The sequence below is a fragment of the Dendrobates tinctorius genome, unplaced genomic scaffold, assembly GCF_039654945.1.
Source record: "Dendrobates tinctorius isolate UK_male_01 unplaced genomic scaffold, ASM3965494v1 ptg000007l, whole genome shotgun sequence".
NCBI classification, from domain to species: Eukaryota; Metazoa; Chordata; class Amphibia; order Anura; family Dendrobatidae; genus Dendrobates; species Dendrobates tinctorius.
This window is the reverse complement of record NW_027361675.1, coordinates 42064341-42082120: the sequence shown is the minus strand read 5'-3', so window position 1 is coordinate 42082120 and position 17780 is coordinate 42064341. Positions and strand designations below refer to the sequence as shown.

General features: G+C 40.7%; 1 protein-coding gene across 2 annotated transcripts in view; it reads right to left on the bottom strand.

The window, feature by feature from the left end:
* SRRM3 (serine/arginine repetitive matrix 3) overlaps window positions 1-17780 on the bottom strand; it is a 713909-nt gene that overhangs the window by 148981 nt on the left and 547148 nt on the right. For both annotated transcript variants that reach the window (XM_073573890.1, XM_073573882.1), the window contains exon 8: window positions 17481-17549. In XM_073573890.1, coding sequence (XP_073429991.1) covers window positions 17481-17549 — 69 coding nt within the window. The remainder of the gene's footprint in view (window positions 1-17480; window positions 17550-17780) is intronic.

The following is a 17780-nucleotide window of genomic DNA, read 5'->3' as shown; positions in this document are numbered from 1 at the left end:
GGAACCAAAATTTTTTTTTGTTAGGAAGTCATAAGAGTTAAAAGTTGACCAGCAATTTCTCATTTTTGCAACACCATTTTATTTTTACGGACCACATCACATTTGAAGTCACTTTGAGGGGTCTATATGATATAAAATACCCAAAAGTGACACCATTCTAAAAACTGCACCCCTTAAGGTGCTCAAAACCACATTCAAGAAGTTTATTAACCCTTCAGGAGCATCACAGGAATTTTTTGAATATTTAAAAAAAAATGAACATTTAACTTTTTTCACAAAAAAAATAATACAGGTTCAAATTTTTTTATTTTACCAAGGGTAACAGGAGAAATTGGACTGCAAAAGTTATTGTGCAATTTGTCATGAGTACGCTGATACCTGATATTTGGGGGGGAACCACTGTTTCCGTGCATGGCAGAGCTCAGAAGGGAAGGAGCGCTGTTTGACTTTTTCAATGCAAAATTGGCTGGAATTTAGATCGGACGCCATGTCACGTTTGGAGAGCCCCTGATGTACCTAAACAGTGGAAACCCCCACAAGTGATGCCATTTTGGAAACTAGACCCCCCAAGGAACTTATCTAGATATGTGGAGAGAACTTTGAACCCACAAGGGCTTCACAGAAGTTTATAACGTACAGCAGTACAATTAAAAAATCATATTTTTTCCACAAAAATGATCTTTTCACCCCCAATTTTTACTTTGCCAAAGGTAACAAGACCCTAAAAGTTATTGTGCAATTTGTCCTGAGTACGCTGATACCCCAATATGTGGGTGTAAACAACTATTTGGGCGCATGGCAGAGCTCGGAAGGGAAGCAGCGTCATTTGACTTTTTTGGCTGGAATTGAGATTGGACACCATGTCGCGTTTGGAATGCCCCTGATGTACCAAAACAGTGGAAACCCCCCACAAATGACACCATTTTGGAAACTAAACCCCCCAAGGAACTTATCTAGATGTGTGGTAAGAACTTTGAACCCCCAAGGGCTTCACAGAAGTTTATAACGTACAGCCGTACAATTAAAAAATCATATTCTTTCCACAAAAATGATCTTTTCACCCTATTTTGGAAACTAGACCCCCTAAAGAAATTATCTAGATGTGTGGTGAGCACTTTGAACCCCCAAGGGCTTCACAGAAGTTTATAATGCCCGGGTGTGAAAATAAAAAAATCTTATTTTTTCCACAAACATGATCATTTAGTCCCCAATTTTTTTATTTTCCCAAGGGTACCAGGAGAAATTGGACCCCAAAAGTTGTTGTCCAATTTGTCCTCAGTACGCTGATACCTCATATGTGGGAGAAAAGTACTGTATGGGCACACGTCGGGGCTCGGAAGGGAAGTAGTGACGTTTTGGAATGCAGACTTTGATGGAATGGTCTGCGGGTGTCATGTTGCCTTTGGAGAGCCCCTGATGTACCTAAACAGTGGAAACCTTCCACAAATGACACCATTTTGGAAACTAGACCCCCTAAGGAACTTATCTAGATGTGTGGTGAGCACTTTGAACCCCCAAGTGCTTCACAGAAGTTAATAACACCCGGGTGTGAAAATAAAAAAATCATATTTTTTTCCACAAAAATGATATATTTGCCCCCAATTTTTTATTTTCCTAAGGGTAACAGGAGAAATTGGACCCCAAAAGTTGTTTTGCAATTTGTCCTGAGTAGGCTGATACCCATATGAGGGGGTAAAACACTGTTTGGGCGCATGGCAGAGCTTGAAAGGGAAGGAGCACCATTTGACTTTTTCAATGCAGAATTGGCTGGAATTGAGATCAGATGCCATGTTGCGCTTGGAGAGCACCTGATGTGCCCAAACAGTGGAAACCCCCAATTCTAACTCCAACCCTAACCCCAACACACCACTAACCCTAATCCCAGACCTAACCCTAGCCCTAACCCTAATGGGAAAAAAGAAATAAATACATTTTTTTAATTTTATTATTTTTCCCTAACTAAGGGGGTGATAACAGGGGGTTTGATTTACTATTTATGGCGGTTTTTATATTTGGCAGCTGTCACACGCTAAAAGACACTTTTTATTGTAAAAATAGTTTTTGCATCACCACATATTGAGAGCTATAATTTTTCCATATTTTGATCCACTGAGTCATGTCAGGTCTTATGTTTTGCGGACGAGTTGACGTTTTTATTAGTATCATTTTCGGGCACGTGACATCTTTTGATCGCTTTTTATTCCAATTTTTGGGACGCAGAATGAACATTAACCAGCGTTTCATGAATTTCTTTTGGGGGGTGTGTTTACATTGTTCCGCGTGCGGTAAAATTTATAACGTGGTTTTATTCTTCGGGTCAGTACTGTTAGAGCGATACCTCATTTATGTAGTTTTTTTTATGTTTTAGCGCTTTTATGCAATGAAAACAATTTTATATAAAAAATAATTATTTTTGCATCGCTTTATTCTGCAAGCTATAACTTTTTTATTTTTTCACTGATGACGCTGTGTGCTGGCTCGTTTTTTGTGGGAAAAGATGCCGTTTTCAGCAGTACTATGGATATTTATATGCGTCTTTTTGATCGCGCGTTATTGCACTTTTTGTTCGGCGGTATGATAATAAATCATTATTTTTTGCTTCGTTTTTTATTTTTATTTTTTAAGTGGTTCACTAAAGAGGTTAACTAATGGAACAGTTTTATAGGGCGGGTTGTTACGGATACGGCGTTACCAAATATGTGTACTTTTATTGTTTTTTTATTTTATTTTCAAAAAATGAATTTATTAGGGAATATTTTTTTTTAATTTATTTAGCGATTTTTTTTAAAATTATTTTTACACTTTTTTTTTACTTTATTACATTGTCCCAGGTGGGACATCACTGTCCTGTGACTGATCGCTGATCTGTCACATCACAGATCACTGTGACAGATCAGCGATCTGTCACGGGCATTGCTGCAGGCTTCTTTCTTGCCTGCGTTTTTCAGGCATGAGGAAGCCAGCTCCCTGCAGGCCCCCGAAGGTCCCATCGCCATATTGGATCCGGGGACCTGCAGGGAAGGAGCCCCCCACAGCAGCGCTGCACATTGCCCCTCCCTGCCGATGCTTCCCTTTAACCCCCGGTACACCGCAATCGTGTTTGATCGCAGTGTGCCAGGGGTTAACGTGTCGGGGGCGGTCCATGACCGCCCCTGACACATTGTGTCGGGTGTCAGCTGTGATAATCAGCTGACACCCGGCTGCAATCAGTGGCGCTCACCACGTGGGCACCGCTGATTGCTATGACGTAATATTCCGTCCATGGGTATTAGGTCCCAGGTAACATGGACGGAATATTACGTCCTTTGTAGGAAAGGGGTTAATGACCGGGCCAATTTTTACAATTCTGACCATTGTCCATTTATGAGGTAATAACTCTGAAACGCTTCCATGGATCCCACTGATTCTCACAATGTTTTCTCGTGACATATTGTACTTCATGGTATTGGTAAAATTTCATTCAAATAACTTGCGTTATTTGTGAAAAAAATGGAAATTTGGTGAAAGTTTTCAAAATTTCGCAATTTTCCAACTTTGAATTTTTATGCCCTTAAATCACAGAGATATGGCACACAAAAAACTTAAAAAGTAACATTTCCCACATGTTTACTTTACATCAGCACAATTTTGGAACCAAAATTTTTTTTGTTAGGAAGTTATAAGGGTTAAAAGTTGACTAGCGATTTCTCATTTTTGCAACACCATTTTATTTTTACGGACCACATCACATTTGAAGTCACTTTGAGGGGTCTATATGATAGAAAATACCCAAAAGTGACACCATTCTAAAAACTGGACCCCTCAAGGTGCTAAAAACCACATTCAAGAAGTTTATTAACCCCTCAGGTGCTTCACAGGAATTTTTTGAATGTTTAAAAAAAATGAACATTTAACCTTTTTTCACAAAAAAATTATTTCAGGTCAAATTTTCTTTATTTTACCAAGGGTAACAGGAGAAATTGGACTGCAAAAGTTATTGTGCAATTTGTCATGAGTACGCTGATACCTGATATGTGGGGGGAACCACTGTTTCGGTGCATGGCAGAGCTCAGAAGGGAAGGAGCGCCATTTGACTTTTTCAATGCAAAATTGGCTGGAATTCAGATCGGACACCATGTCACGTTTGGAGAGCCCCTGATGTGCCTAAACAGTGGAAACCCTCCAGAAGTGACCCCATTTTGGAAACTAGACCCCCCAAGGAACTTATCTAGATATGTGGTGAGAACTTTGAACCCACAAGGGCTTCACAGAAGTTAATAACGTACAGCCGTACAATTAAAAAATCATATTTTTTCCACAAAAATGATCTTTTCACCCCCAATTTTTATTTTCCCAAGGGTAACAGGACCCTAAAAGTTATTGTGCAATTTGTCATAAGTACACTGATAACCCATATTTGGGTGTAAACGACTATTTGGGTGCATGGCAGAGCTCGGAAGGAAAGCAGCGCCATTTGACTTTTTTGGCTGGAATTGGGATTGGACGCCATGCCGCGTTTGGAAAGCCCCTGATGTGCCTAAACAGTGGAAACCCCCCACAAATGACACCATTTTGGAAACTAGACCCCCCAAGGAACTTATCTAGATGTGTGGTGAGCACTTTGAACCCCCAAGGGCTTCACAGTAGTTCATAACATACAGTCGTAAAATTAAAAAATCATATTTTTTCCACAAAAATGATCTTTTCACCTCAAATTTTTATTTTCCCAAGGATAACAGGAGCCTAAAAGTTATTGTGCAATTTGACCTGAGTACGCTGATACCCCACATGTGGGGGTAAACCACTATTTGGGCGAATGGCAGAGCTCGGAAGGGAAGCAGCGCCATTTGACTACTGTATGGGCACACGTCGGGGCTCGGAAGGGAAGTAGTGACGTTTTGGAATGCAGACTTTGATTGAATGGTCTGCGGGAGTCATGTTGCATTTGGAGATCCCCTGATGTACCTAAACAGTGGAAACCCCCCACAAGTGACCCCATTTTGGAAACTAGACTCCTTAAGGAACTTTTCTAGATGTGTGGAGAGCACTTTGAACCCCCCAGTGCTTCACAGAAGTTTATAACACCCGGGCGTGAAAATAAAAAAATCATATTTTTTCCACAAATATGAGCTTTTAGTCCCCAATTCTTTTATTTTCCCAAGGGTAACAGGACAAATTGGACCCCAAAGATTGTTGTACAATTTGTCCTGAGTACGCTGATGCCCCACATGTGGGAGAAAACTACTGTATGGGCACACGTCGGGGCTCAGAATGGAAGTAGTAATGTTTTGGAATGTAGACTTTGATGGAATGGTCTGCGGGTGACATGTTGCCTTTGGAGAGCCCCTCAAGTACCTAAACAGTGGAAACCCCCCAAAGTGACCCCATTTTGGAAACTAGACCCCCTATGGAACTTATCTAGATGTGTGGTGAGCACTTTGAACCCCCCAGTGCTTCACAGAAGTTTATAACACCCGGGCGTGAAAATAAAAAAATCATATTTTTTCCACAAACATGAGCTTTTAGTACCCAATTCTTTTATTTTCCCAAGCATAACAGGAGAAATTGGACCCCAAAAGTTGTTGTCCAATTTGTCCTGAGTATGCTGATGGCCCATATGTGGGAGAAAACTACTGTATGGGCACACGTCGGGGCTCGGAAGGGAAGTAGTGATGTTTTGGAATGCAGACTTTGATGGAATGGTCTGCGGGTGTCATGTTGCCTTTGGAAAGCCCCTGATGTACATAAACAGTGGAAACCCCCCACAAGTAACCCCATTTTGGAAACTAGACCCCCTAAGGAACTTATCTAGATGTGTGGTGAGCACTTTGAACCCCCCAGTGCTTCACAGAAGTTTATAACGCCCAGGCGTGAAAATAAAAAAATCATATTTTTTTCCCACAAAAATGATATTTTTGCCCCCAATTTTTTATTTTCCTAAGGGTAACAGGAGAAATTGGACCCCAAAAGTTGTTTTGCAATTTGTCCTGAGTAGGCTGATACCCCATATGTGGGGGTAAAACACTGTTTGGGCGCATGGCAGAGCTTGGAAGGGAAGGAGCACCATTTGACTTTTTCAACGCAGAATTGGCTGGAATTGAGATCAGACGTCATGTTGCGTTTGGAGAGCACCTGATGTGCCCAAACAGTGGAAACCCCCCAATTCTAACTCCAACCCTAACCCCAACACACCCCTAACCCTAATCTCAGCCCTAACCCTAGCCCTAACCCTAATGTGAAAATGGAAATAAATACATTTTTTTAATTTTATTATTTTTCCCTAACTAAGGGGGTGATAAAGGGGGGCTTGGCAGCTGTCGCACGTTAAAAGACGCTTTTTATTGTAAAAATAGTTTTTGCATCACGACATTTGGAGAGCTATAATTTTTCCATATTTTGACCCACCGAGTCATGTGAGGTCTTATTTTTTGCGGGACAAGTTGACGTTTTTATTGGTACCATTTTTGGGCACGTGACATTTTTTGATCAGTTTTTATTCCGATTTTTGTGACGCAGAATGAACAAAAACCAGCATTTCATGAATTTCTTTTGGGGGATGCGTTTACAACGTTCCGCGTGCGGTAAAATTGATAAGGCGGTTTTATTCTTCGGGTCAGTATGGTTACAGCGATACCTCATTTATGTCTTTTTTTATGTTTTGGCACTTTTATGCAATGAAAATAATTTTATATAAAAAATAATTATTTTTGCATCGCTTTATTCTGCGAGCTATAACTTTTCAATTTTTTCGCTGATGATGCAGTATGGCAGCTCGTTTTTTGCGGGACAAGATGTCGTTTTCTGCGGTACCATGGATATTTATATACGTCTTTTTGATCGCGTGTTATTGCACTTTTTGTTCGACGGTATGATGATAAAGCATTATTTTTTGCTTTGTTTTTTATTTAAATTTTTTAAGGGGTTAGCTAAAGGGGTTAACTAATGGGACAGTTTTATCGGGCGGGTCGCTACGGACGTGGCGATACTAAATACGTGTACTTTTATTGTTTTTTTATATTTTCAAAAAATGAATTTATTAGGGAATATTTTTTTTTTATTTACTTAGCGATTTTTTTTAAATTATTTTTACACTTTTTTTTTTACTTTATTATACTGTCCCAGGGGGGACATAACTGTCATGTGACATATCGCTGATCTGTCACATCACAGATCGCTGTGACAGATCAGTGATCTGTCACAGGCATTGAAGCATACTTCCTCATGCCTGCGCTTTGCAGACAGTGAGGAAGCCGCCTCCCTGCAGGTCCCCGTCGCCATATTGGATCCAGGGACCTGCAGGGAAGAGGCCCCCGCAGCAGCGCTGCACATCGTGCTGCTGTGGTGGTCGCAGAGAAGCACGGTGGGAGCCCCCTCCCTTCCGATGCTTCCCTAAACCCCCGGTACACTGCGATCATGTTTGATCGCAGTGTGCCAGGGGTTAACGTGCCGGGGGCTGTCCGTGACCACCCCTGACACATAGTGCCGGGTGTCAGCTGTGATAATAAGCTGACACCTGGCCGCGATCAGCGGCGCTCCCTACGGGGGGGCGCCTGTGATCGCTTAGACGTACTATCCCGTCCCCGGTCAGAGGGGCCCGAGTACCGTGGACGGGACAGTACGTCTAATGTCGGGAAGGGGTTAAAGACAATTTTCAAAATTGATGCTCTTTTTTCATTTTCACACTGGGCGCTGTGAACCTCGATAATTTATATTTGTGGGATAAAGATGTTTTGGATCTTAACCTGTAAGAGATTAACTGTATAAGCCATGCATGTAAGTAGGTAGGAAGCCCCTTCAATTCTTTTATATTACTTCTTGCACTTCATACATCCATATAATTCAGACCAAAAAATAATTTCATAATACACGTTTTAAACCTAAAAATGTCAATGAAACTTAAAAGAGGGAATTATACAATTATATTCAATGAGAGGCACGAGGCATAACGATTTTAGCATCTTTCCTTTCAACAAAGTTTATGTTAATGGAAAAACAACAAGTCTGGCCTAAAGCTGACAATGGAGCAGTAGGGTCCTCCTTCCATTTGTGAACACCCAAGTATATTTGGTGAGCTGCTCCTTTGTAGCTTCTTCTAACTTTTGTTTTCAGGCACAATGAGCATCATTTATGAAAACTTTGTTTTGCAAAAAAAAAGCTTTATTGCGCTATGTAGTTTTCACTTTTACAAAAAAAGTTTTAAGAAATTAAAGTTGCTCTATGATAGCTTGCTATGGATAACAATGCCAGTATTTCTATAAGGCAATTTTGACCCCTTCGTGACATGTGAATTGCAGGTATATCACAAACCAGGTGCAGGTTTATAGAATCAGTTACCAGAAAGTCGCTAGTTCAAATCCCTGTAGAAAACTACAAAAAAGTAAATAAAAGGAAATGACTATAAAAAAACTGAAAACTTTAAATCACTCCTCTATGACCCCTTAAAAGTCGACATTAAAAAAGTAAAAATAAACTTAGATATGTCAAAATTTAAAAATGTTTATATCATGCGATACACACCGTAAAGAATACACAATTGAAACACCAGAATTGCCATATTTTGCTTCATACACCTCCCACAGAAATGCAATAAAAAGCCATGAAAACAATGAATGTACCTCACAATGGTATCAGTGAAATACCATTGCTATGTAAAATATAAATCCTCATACAACTCCACTGAAGGAAAAATAAAAGTTTTGGGTCTCAGAAAATGGTTACACAAACCATTTTTTTTGCAAGTTTCTGGATTTTTTAAACCAAAAAAATAAAACAAAAAACTATACATATCGGGTATCACTGTGTAAATGGTAAGTGTTGGAGAGGCATGAGTTGTGTAGGTATTTGTATACACATGGGTAGATGGATGTGTATGTATATCTTTACAGTGAAGAAAATAAGTATATGATACAATGCCGACTTTGCAAGTTTTCCCACCTACAAAGAATGGAGAGGACTGCAATTTTGATCGCATGTACACATCAGCTGTGAGACATTCTCTTAAAAAAAACAAACAAAAAAAAATTGTATGATTTTTACATAATTAATTTGCATTTTATTCTATGAAATAAGTATTTGATACAATAGAAAAACAACTTAATATTTGGCACAGAAACCTCTCTTTGCAATTACAGAGGTTTCCAGTAGTTCTTGACCAAGTTTCCACACAGGGAGATTGGCCCACTCATCCATACAGATCTTCTCCTGATATTTCAGGTTTCAGGGCTGTAGCTGGGCAACATTGAGTTTCAGTTCCCTCCAAAGATATTCTATCAGGTTCAGGTCTAGAGACTGCCTAGGCCACTCCAAGTAATGCTTCTTACGAAGCTACTCCTTAGTTGCCCTGGCTGTGTTTTTTTGGGCATTGTCATGCTAGAAAACCCAGCCTGACTCTTCTTCAATGCTCTTAGTGAGATAAGGAGATTGTTGGACATAATCTCGCGAAACATGACCCCATCCATCCTCCCTTCAATACTGTGCAGACATCCTGTTCCCTTTGCAGAAGAGCACCCACAAACTATGAAGTTTCCCCCACTATACATCATGATTGGGACAGTGTTCTTGGGGTTTCAATCATCCTTTTTATTCCTCCAAACCCGGCGAATGGTGTTGATAAAAAGGTCTATTTTGGTCTCATCTGACCACATAACCTTCTCCCATGCCTCCTCTGGATCATCCAGATGATCATTGGTGAACTTCAAACGGGCCTGAACATGTGCTGGCGTGAGCAGAGAAACTTTCTGTGCCCTGCAGGATTTTAATCCTTGACGGCATAGTGTGTTACTAAAAGTAATATTTGAGCCTATAGTTCCAGCTCTCTTCAGGTCATTGACCTCATCCTCCCATGTAGTTCAGGGCTGATTCCTGATCTTTCTCAGAATCATCCTTACTGAAAGAGGTGAGATCTTGCATGGAGACTCAAATAGAGGAAGATTGACAGTCATCTTGTGTTCCATTTTCTAATAATTGGCCTAACAGCTGCTGCCTTCTCATCAAGCTGTTTGCCTATTGTTCAGCAGCCCATCTCAGCCTTGTGCAGGTCTACATCTTTGTTACTGGTGTCCTTGGACAGCTCTTTAGTCTTGGCCATGGTGGAGAGGTTGGAGTGTGACTGATTGCGTGGAAAAGTGGCTCTTATACAGGTAACAAATTTAAACAGGTGCAATTAATAAAGGTAATGAGTGCAGAGTAGGAAGATTTTTTAAAGAAAAACTGACTGGCTTGTGAGAGCCAGAAATATGCAACTAAAATGCAATTTAATTATTTAAAAATCATACAATGTGAGTTTATGATTTTTATTTTTAGATCCTACCTTTCACAGTTGAAGTGTACCTAAAATAAAAATTACACACAGTACCTCTGCATTCTTTGTAGTTTGCAGGTGGTAAAACTTGCAAAATCAGCAGTGCATCAAAAACTTATTTTCCATAATGTATGGAAATATATATATATATATATATATATACATATATACTGTATATATACTGTATATTATATCTACAGCTGAAACTAGAAGTTTCTATACACTATATAAAAAGGACGCATATGCATGTTTTTCTCAATATCTGACATGAAATCAGAATAAACATTTCCTGTTTTAGGTCAATTATCATTTGCCAAATGCCAAAATAACGAGAGTGAGCGAATGTTTTAAGGCATTTTTGTTGCTTACTGCAAAGTCAAAGGTTAACATACACTAAGATTACTATGCCTTTAAACAATTCTGGACTGCCCATATGATGATGTGATGTGTTTGGAAGCTTCTGATAGGTTTTTTGACATCTTAGATAATTAGAGACTGTGAAGGATGAAGTAAAAGTCTCTCCCTTCCTGAAATGTGCCCCACCATTGGGATTCCACAGGATCATTGTTTTCTTTTAATTAAAAGAGCTAGGAAGAAACTCTTTGAAGCTCTTAACACAAGGGTGCAAACTTTTTTTGCAGCTGCAGCCAGTTGGATCTTTTGTCATGGAGACATGGAGACCCCGTGGTACAACAAAACTCAATGTAGACAAAACCAAACTCATCATCTTTCCTCCATCTCACGTATCTTCCCTACCTGATCTATTATGATAAACGGCATCACGCTCTCTCCTGCACCAGAAATCCGCTGCCCCGGAGTAACTCTCGACTCTGCCCTGTCCTTCAAACCGCATGTCCAAACTCTTGCCACCTCCTGTCGCCTCCAACTCGAAAATATTTCCAGAATCCGTCCCTTCCTCAGCCCTCAATCTGCTAAAACTCTTGCACACGCCCTCATCATCTCCCGTCTTGACTACTGCAACACTCTCCTCTGTCGCCTTCCTGCTAACTCTCTTGCACCCCTCCAGTCTGTCCTCAACTCTGCTGCCCGACTAATCCACCTCTCTCCTTGCTACTCCCCTGTTTCTTCCCTCTGCAAATGCCTCCACTGGCTCCCAATTCCCCAACGAATCCAGTTCAAACTACTAACACTGACCTACAAAGCCATCCACAACCTGTCCCCTCCCTATATCTCTGAACTAATCTCCCAATATCTTCCCTCACGTAATATTAGATCCTCCAAAGACCTCCTACTCTCCTCCACACTTATTCGTTCCTCACACAACCGCCTCCAAGAATCCTCCCAAATATCCCCCATCCTCTGAAATTCCATGCCTCAACACGTCTAATTATCCACCACCCTCGGATCCTTCAAACAAAACCTGAAAACCCATCTCTTCAGGAAAGTTTTCAGCCTGCAATAACCATTCTGCCACTTCACCACCACCTGGGCTGCCTCCTCACCAACACCAGAGCTGCTGCAACCCCGACCTTCTGTCTCTTCCCCATTATCCAGTAGAATGTAAGTCCGCAAGGACAAGGTACTCTCTCGCCTCTGTACCAGTCTGTCATTGTAAATTTGCTTACTGTAAACGATATCTATAACTTTGTATGTAACCCCTTCTCATGTACAGCACCATGGAATTAATGGTGCTATATAAAAAAAAAAATAATAATAATAATAATAATACAACAAGTCACAGCTGGCTCTGAGGTATTAAATCTGGAAAATGACCTATAACAGAATGCAATATCTGTGAGCCTAGCCGAGCACATTATCGGAATCGGCATTCCTTTCCCCACACTCCCATATTATTTAGCCACCTCCAGAACCCTGCATTATGGAGTTATAAAGCATAGCTAACAGGAATTACATACAGTAGGCATATTTAGTCTCTATGAGTAGATAAAATCCAGCAGATCACAGTGGCAGCACAACCAACTCATTCAGAGCTTTGGGTGCAAAATTATGGGATATCCACGATTCTAGACAGAAAATCTTATTCACAGACATGGGAGGAGGGAGACAGCCAAGCCCAGGGGTGGCAGGAGAATGTGGAGAGAACAGCCTAGGAGATATAAGGCAGTCCCTCATTTTGGACTTAGTTTTCTACTGGCAGGAGGACCCGTTAGCGGATGCAGCCAAGGGAACCACGTAACTAAGATTTGGACCTGTGATCCATCAGTGCCTCCCTGTGGTCACATACTACATAACACAGTAATTGCAGCCTATCTATACCCTATCCTTGTACTACACTTGTGACTGTATACCTGTATATTGTTCTTGTAAATACACTGCTCAAAAAAATAAAGGGAACACTTAAACAACAGAATATAACTCCAAGTAAATCAAACTTCTGGGAAATCAAACTGTCCACTTAGGAAGCAACAGTGATTGACAATCAATTTCACATGCTGTTGTGCAAATTGAATAGACAACAGATGGAAATTATTGGCAATTATCAAGACACCCTCAATAAAGGAGTGGTTCTGCTGGTGAGGACCACAGACCACATCTCAGTACCAATGCTTTCTGGCTGATGTTTTGGTCACTTTTGAATGTTGGTTGTGCTTTCACACTCGTCGTAGAATGAGACGGACTCTACAACCAACATAAGTGGCTTAGGTAGTGCAGCTCATCCAGGATGGTACATCAATGCGAACTGTGGCAAGAAGATTTGCTGTGTCTGTCAGTGTAGTGTCCAGAGGCTGGAGGCACTACCAGGAGACAGGCCAGTACACCAGGAGATGTGGAGGGGGCCGTAGGAGGGCAAAAACCCAGCAGCAGGACCGCTACCTCCACCTTTGTGCAAGGAGGAACAGAAGGAGCACTGCCAGAGCCCTGCAAAATGACCTCCAGCAGGCCACAAATGGGCATGTTTGTGCCCAAATGGTTAGAAATCAGCCAATACATCAGGAAGAGAATTGTGGACTTGCACAAGTCTGGCTCAGATGGGAGTGTCCAGCCATCATACCGCTACGGAAGGAAATAGATTCTGTGACCCAAACATGAATGTGCTTTGTTCCGACATATGCATATCAACCCAAGCATAAAAGCAAAAGATGTTGTGAAGATGATGGCGGAAGCTGTTAAGATTGTTTCAATATCCATAGTGAAACGAGTACTGTATTAACATGGCTGAAAGGCCATTCTGCCAGGAAGAAGGCATTACTCCAAAAGAAATGTAAAAAAGCCAGATTAATGTTTGCAAATGCACACAGCAACATAGACCTTAATTTTTGAAGACATGACCTGTTAAAGCTTGGGTGTAAATGGATCTTCCAAATGGACAATGACCCAAAGCATCCTGCCAAAATGGTTACAAAGTGGCTTAAGGATAAAGTCAATGTTTTGGAGTGGCCATCACAAAGCCCTGATCTCAATCCTATTGAAAATTTATTGGCAAAGCTTAAAAAGCAGGTGCAAGCAAGGTGACCTACAAACCCGGATCAGTTACACCAGTTTGTCAGGAGGAATGGACCCAAATTCTGACCAACTATTGTGAGAAGCTTGTGGAAGGATATCCCAAACATTTGACCCAAGTTATTCAGTTTAAGGGCAATGGTTCCAAGTACTAATGAAATATATGTAAACGTTTGACTTTGCAGTAAGTAATAAAAATGCCTAAAAACATTGTCTCTCTCTCTCATTATTCTGGCATTTGGCAAAAATTAATAATTATGGTAATCCTAAATGACTTAAAATATGAAAAGATTATTCTGATTTCATGTCAGATATTGAGAAGAACATTCCTATGTGTCATTTTATATAGTGTATGTAAACTTCTAGTTTCAAATATATATATACACCGTATATACTCGTGTATAAGCCGAGATTTTCAGCACTTTTTTTGTGCTGAAAATGCCCCCTTGGCTTATACACGAGTCATTCAGCAGAAACCAGTGGGGGAGGGGGAGCGGTGGCAGGTGCCGGTGGCTGGGAAGTCATACTCACCCCTCCCGTGCCTCGCTGAACGTCCCCTGCATCCTTCTTGACCCAGCGCTGACAGCTTCTTCCTGCCTTCATTGGTCACATGGTACCGCTCATTAAGGTCATGAATATGGACGCCTATGGGCGTGGAAACGTACAACGGAGGATGCAGGGACGGCACAGCAGGGTGAGTATGAGGGAGGAGGACGGGGCAGCACGGGGGAGGACGGGGGCAGCACAGGGGAGGATGGGGTCAGCATGGGGGAGGACTGGGGAAGGACAGGGGAAGCATGGAGGCGGACAGGGGCTGCACAGAGGGCATTGGAAGCATGGGGGATGGATGCAGCACGGAGGAGGACGGTGGCAGCATGGAGGAGGATGGGGGCTGCACAGAGGGCATTGGAAGCATGGAGGAGGAAGGGGCAGCATGGAGGATGGTGGCAGCACGGAGGAGGACGGGGGCTGCACAGAGGGCATTGGAAGCACAGAGGATGGGTGCAGCACGGAGGAGTACGGGGGGCACAGGGGAGGACAGGGAGCTGAGCCATACATAAAAGGGGGAGCCGAGCACGTATACTGGGAGGGGGAGAGCCACATAGAGCAGGACAGGCATGAGGGGACAATGTATACCCGGCTTATACTCGAGTCATTAAGCTTACCCAGTTTTCCATGGCAAAATTAGGGGCCTCGGCTTATACTCCAGTATATACAGTATATATATATATATATATATATTCAAATGTATATATACATATATACATACAGTGGCATGTAAAAGTTTGGGCACCCCCGGTCAAAATTAGTGTTATTGTGATATTGTGCACAGTTAAGCAAGTTGAATATTGATCTCTAAAAGGGCTACTTTTTTTATAAATTCATCATTATTAAGTTTCAAATGGGCTAAATTTAAATATGACACATTTCCTTTGTATTTTAGGCAGAAAAAAGAATATATATTGTAATTTTTTATATTTTAAAAATTACAAAAATGAAAATGGGCCGACGCAAACGTTTGGATATCCTGCATGGTTAGCACCTAGTAGCACCCTCTACCTGGGACATCTTGTATGCACTGCTATTTTGAGATGCAGCCACAGATTTTCAATTGAGTTCAGATCAGGGGACTGTGAGGGCCATTGTAAATCCTTCAGCTTGTGCCTTTTTAGGTAGTCTATTGTGGAATTTGACGTGTGTTTAGGATTATTATCCATTTGTAGAAGCCATCCTTTTTTCAACTTCAGCGTTTTTACTGAAGGTGTTATGCTTGCATCAAGAAATTGTTCTTCCCTCGACCCGTGAAATGTTCCCAGTGCCATGGGCTGCGACACAACCACAAAGCATAATTGATCCAGCCCTTGCTTAATGGATGTTCTTTTCCTAAAATTCTGTGCCCTTTTTTTCTTCAAACATACCTTTTTTTATTTTATTTATTTTACTCATGTATATAGCGCCATTACTTCCACAGTGCTTTACAGACATTATCCTTTGATCATTGTGGCTAAAAAGTTCTACATTAACCTCATTGGTCCACAGGACTTGTTTCCAAAATGCATCAGGCATGTTTAGATGTTCTTTTGCATACTTCTGCCACTGAATTTTATGGTGAGGACACAGGAGAAGTTTTTCATGAAGGCCATATTTGTGCAGGTCTCTCTGAACAGTAATAATAATAATCTTTATTTTTATATAGCGCTAACAAATTCCACAGCGCTTTACAGTTTTGCACACATTATCGCTGTCCCTGATGGGGCTCACAATCTAAATTCCATATCAGTATGTCTTTGGAATGTGGGAGGAAACCAGAGAACCCAGAGGAAACCCACACAAACACGGGGAGAACATACAAACTGCTTGCAGATGTTATCCTTGGTGGGATTTGAACCCATGAACTCCAGCACTTTCTGAAGCTCTTTTGCAGTCAAGCAGGGGTTTTGATTTACCTTTTATAGCAATCCTATGAGCAGATCTCACTGAAACTTGGCTTGGTCTTTCAGGACTTATCTTGAACTCTACTGTTCCTCTTAACTGCCATTTCTTAATTACATTTTGAACTGAGGGAAGGGAAATTTGAAAAAGCTTTGCTATCTTCTTACAGCCTTCTCTTGCTTAGAGGGTTTCCAATATTTATAGCGTGCTAGACAGCTGCTTAGAAGAACCCATGGCTGCTGTTTCAGGCACAAGGTTAGAGGAGGCTGGGTTTTTATAAAGCTGGGAAATTTGCATCACCTGGCCCTTCCTAACGATGATGGTGAACAAGCCATAACCCTAACAGTCTAATTAAGGTCTGAAACATTGGTCAAAGTAATCTGAGCACACAAATCTCCAAGGGTGCCCAAACTTTTGCATCTGCCCATTATCCTTTTAGTAATATTTAAAATGTAAAAAAATGACAATATATATGTTTTTTGCCTAAAATATAAAGGAAATGTGTCATCTTTAACTTTAGGCCTTTTAGAGATCATTTTATCTTCAACTTGCTTAATTGTTCACAATAACAGTAATGTTGACCAGGGGTGCACAAACTTTTACATGCCACTATATATATGTATATATATATATATATATAAATCAAGAAAAAAGGGCAGAACTACCAAAATAATATAGTAGGTGCAAAACCTATTCAGCAGTGTCCAAACAGCCAAATTAACAAAAGGAAAAAAATAGGCAGCACTCAAATTAATTGTGGAAACAGTGGATACTTTACTGATCCTTGCTGATTTTGTAAGTGTACCCACTGAAAAAGACATGAACAGTCTATAATTTTAAGAGTAGGTCAATTTTAACATTGAGAGATAGAACAAAAATAAAATCCAGAAAATTACTGTTATTGTATAGATAAGCATATTTAGAGATTTGATAATAATACTGCCCAATATCACAGTTTGGAGGGCAAAAAAAATCAATTAGTGTAATTCTGTAGCTTTTTGTTTAAAAGTTTCTAAAGTACAGGAATTCAATAAAATGGACCATGGTGATGCCAATAAAATGACAATGACAGAAGGGCTGGGCACATGCTGTTCTTCTTATTACGGAGCACCAGCTAAGTGAAACTGGCCTGTTATTTTGCCATCAATTACACCACTTTGTTGTACTCATAATTATAAAATTCCTTTCAACTGACATGATTATATAATGGTGAAAGTAAAGGACCATAATAATCTCACAACGAGTAATTACTACGCAGTGTATGCAGTCACCACTTAATGTTACAATGGCACAGTCTCAGCTAATTATTGGTGTCAACTAGTAAACAATTTTACTCTCATATTACCTGTCCCTTTTGTGCTTTTTGCCACTTTTCTTCTTTTTTTCTTTCCGAACTGGGGATGAACTATCGCACCTAGGAACAAGAACAGATTTATTCCCAGTTACATTCAGCAGACTAAAGGTGCAAGTGCCATTAGGTGACAAATCAGCCCCATCCCATTGATGAGACATACAAATAAACAGACTTCACAATACACATTGTAGACTTACATTATCAACAATAAGCCATTACATTCCTACAAACACATCACATATCTCTGCTGCTAAGTACCAGTTTTACCACCATCATTACCTGACAGAAAAT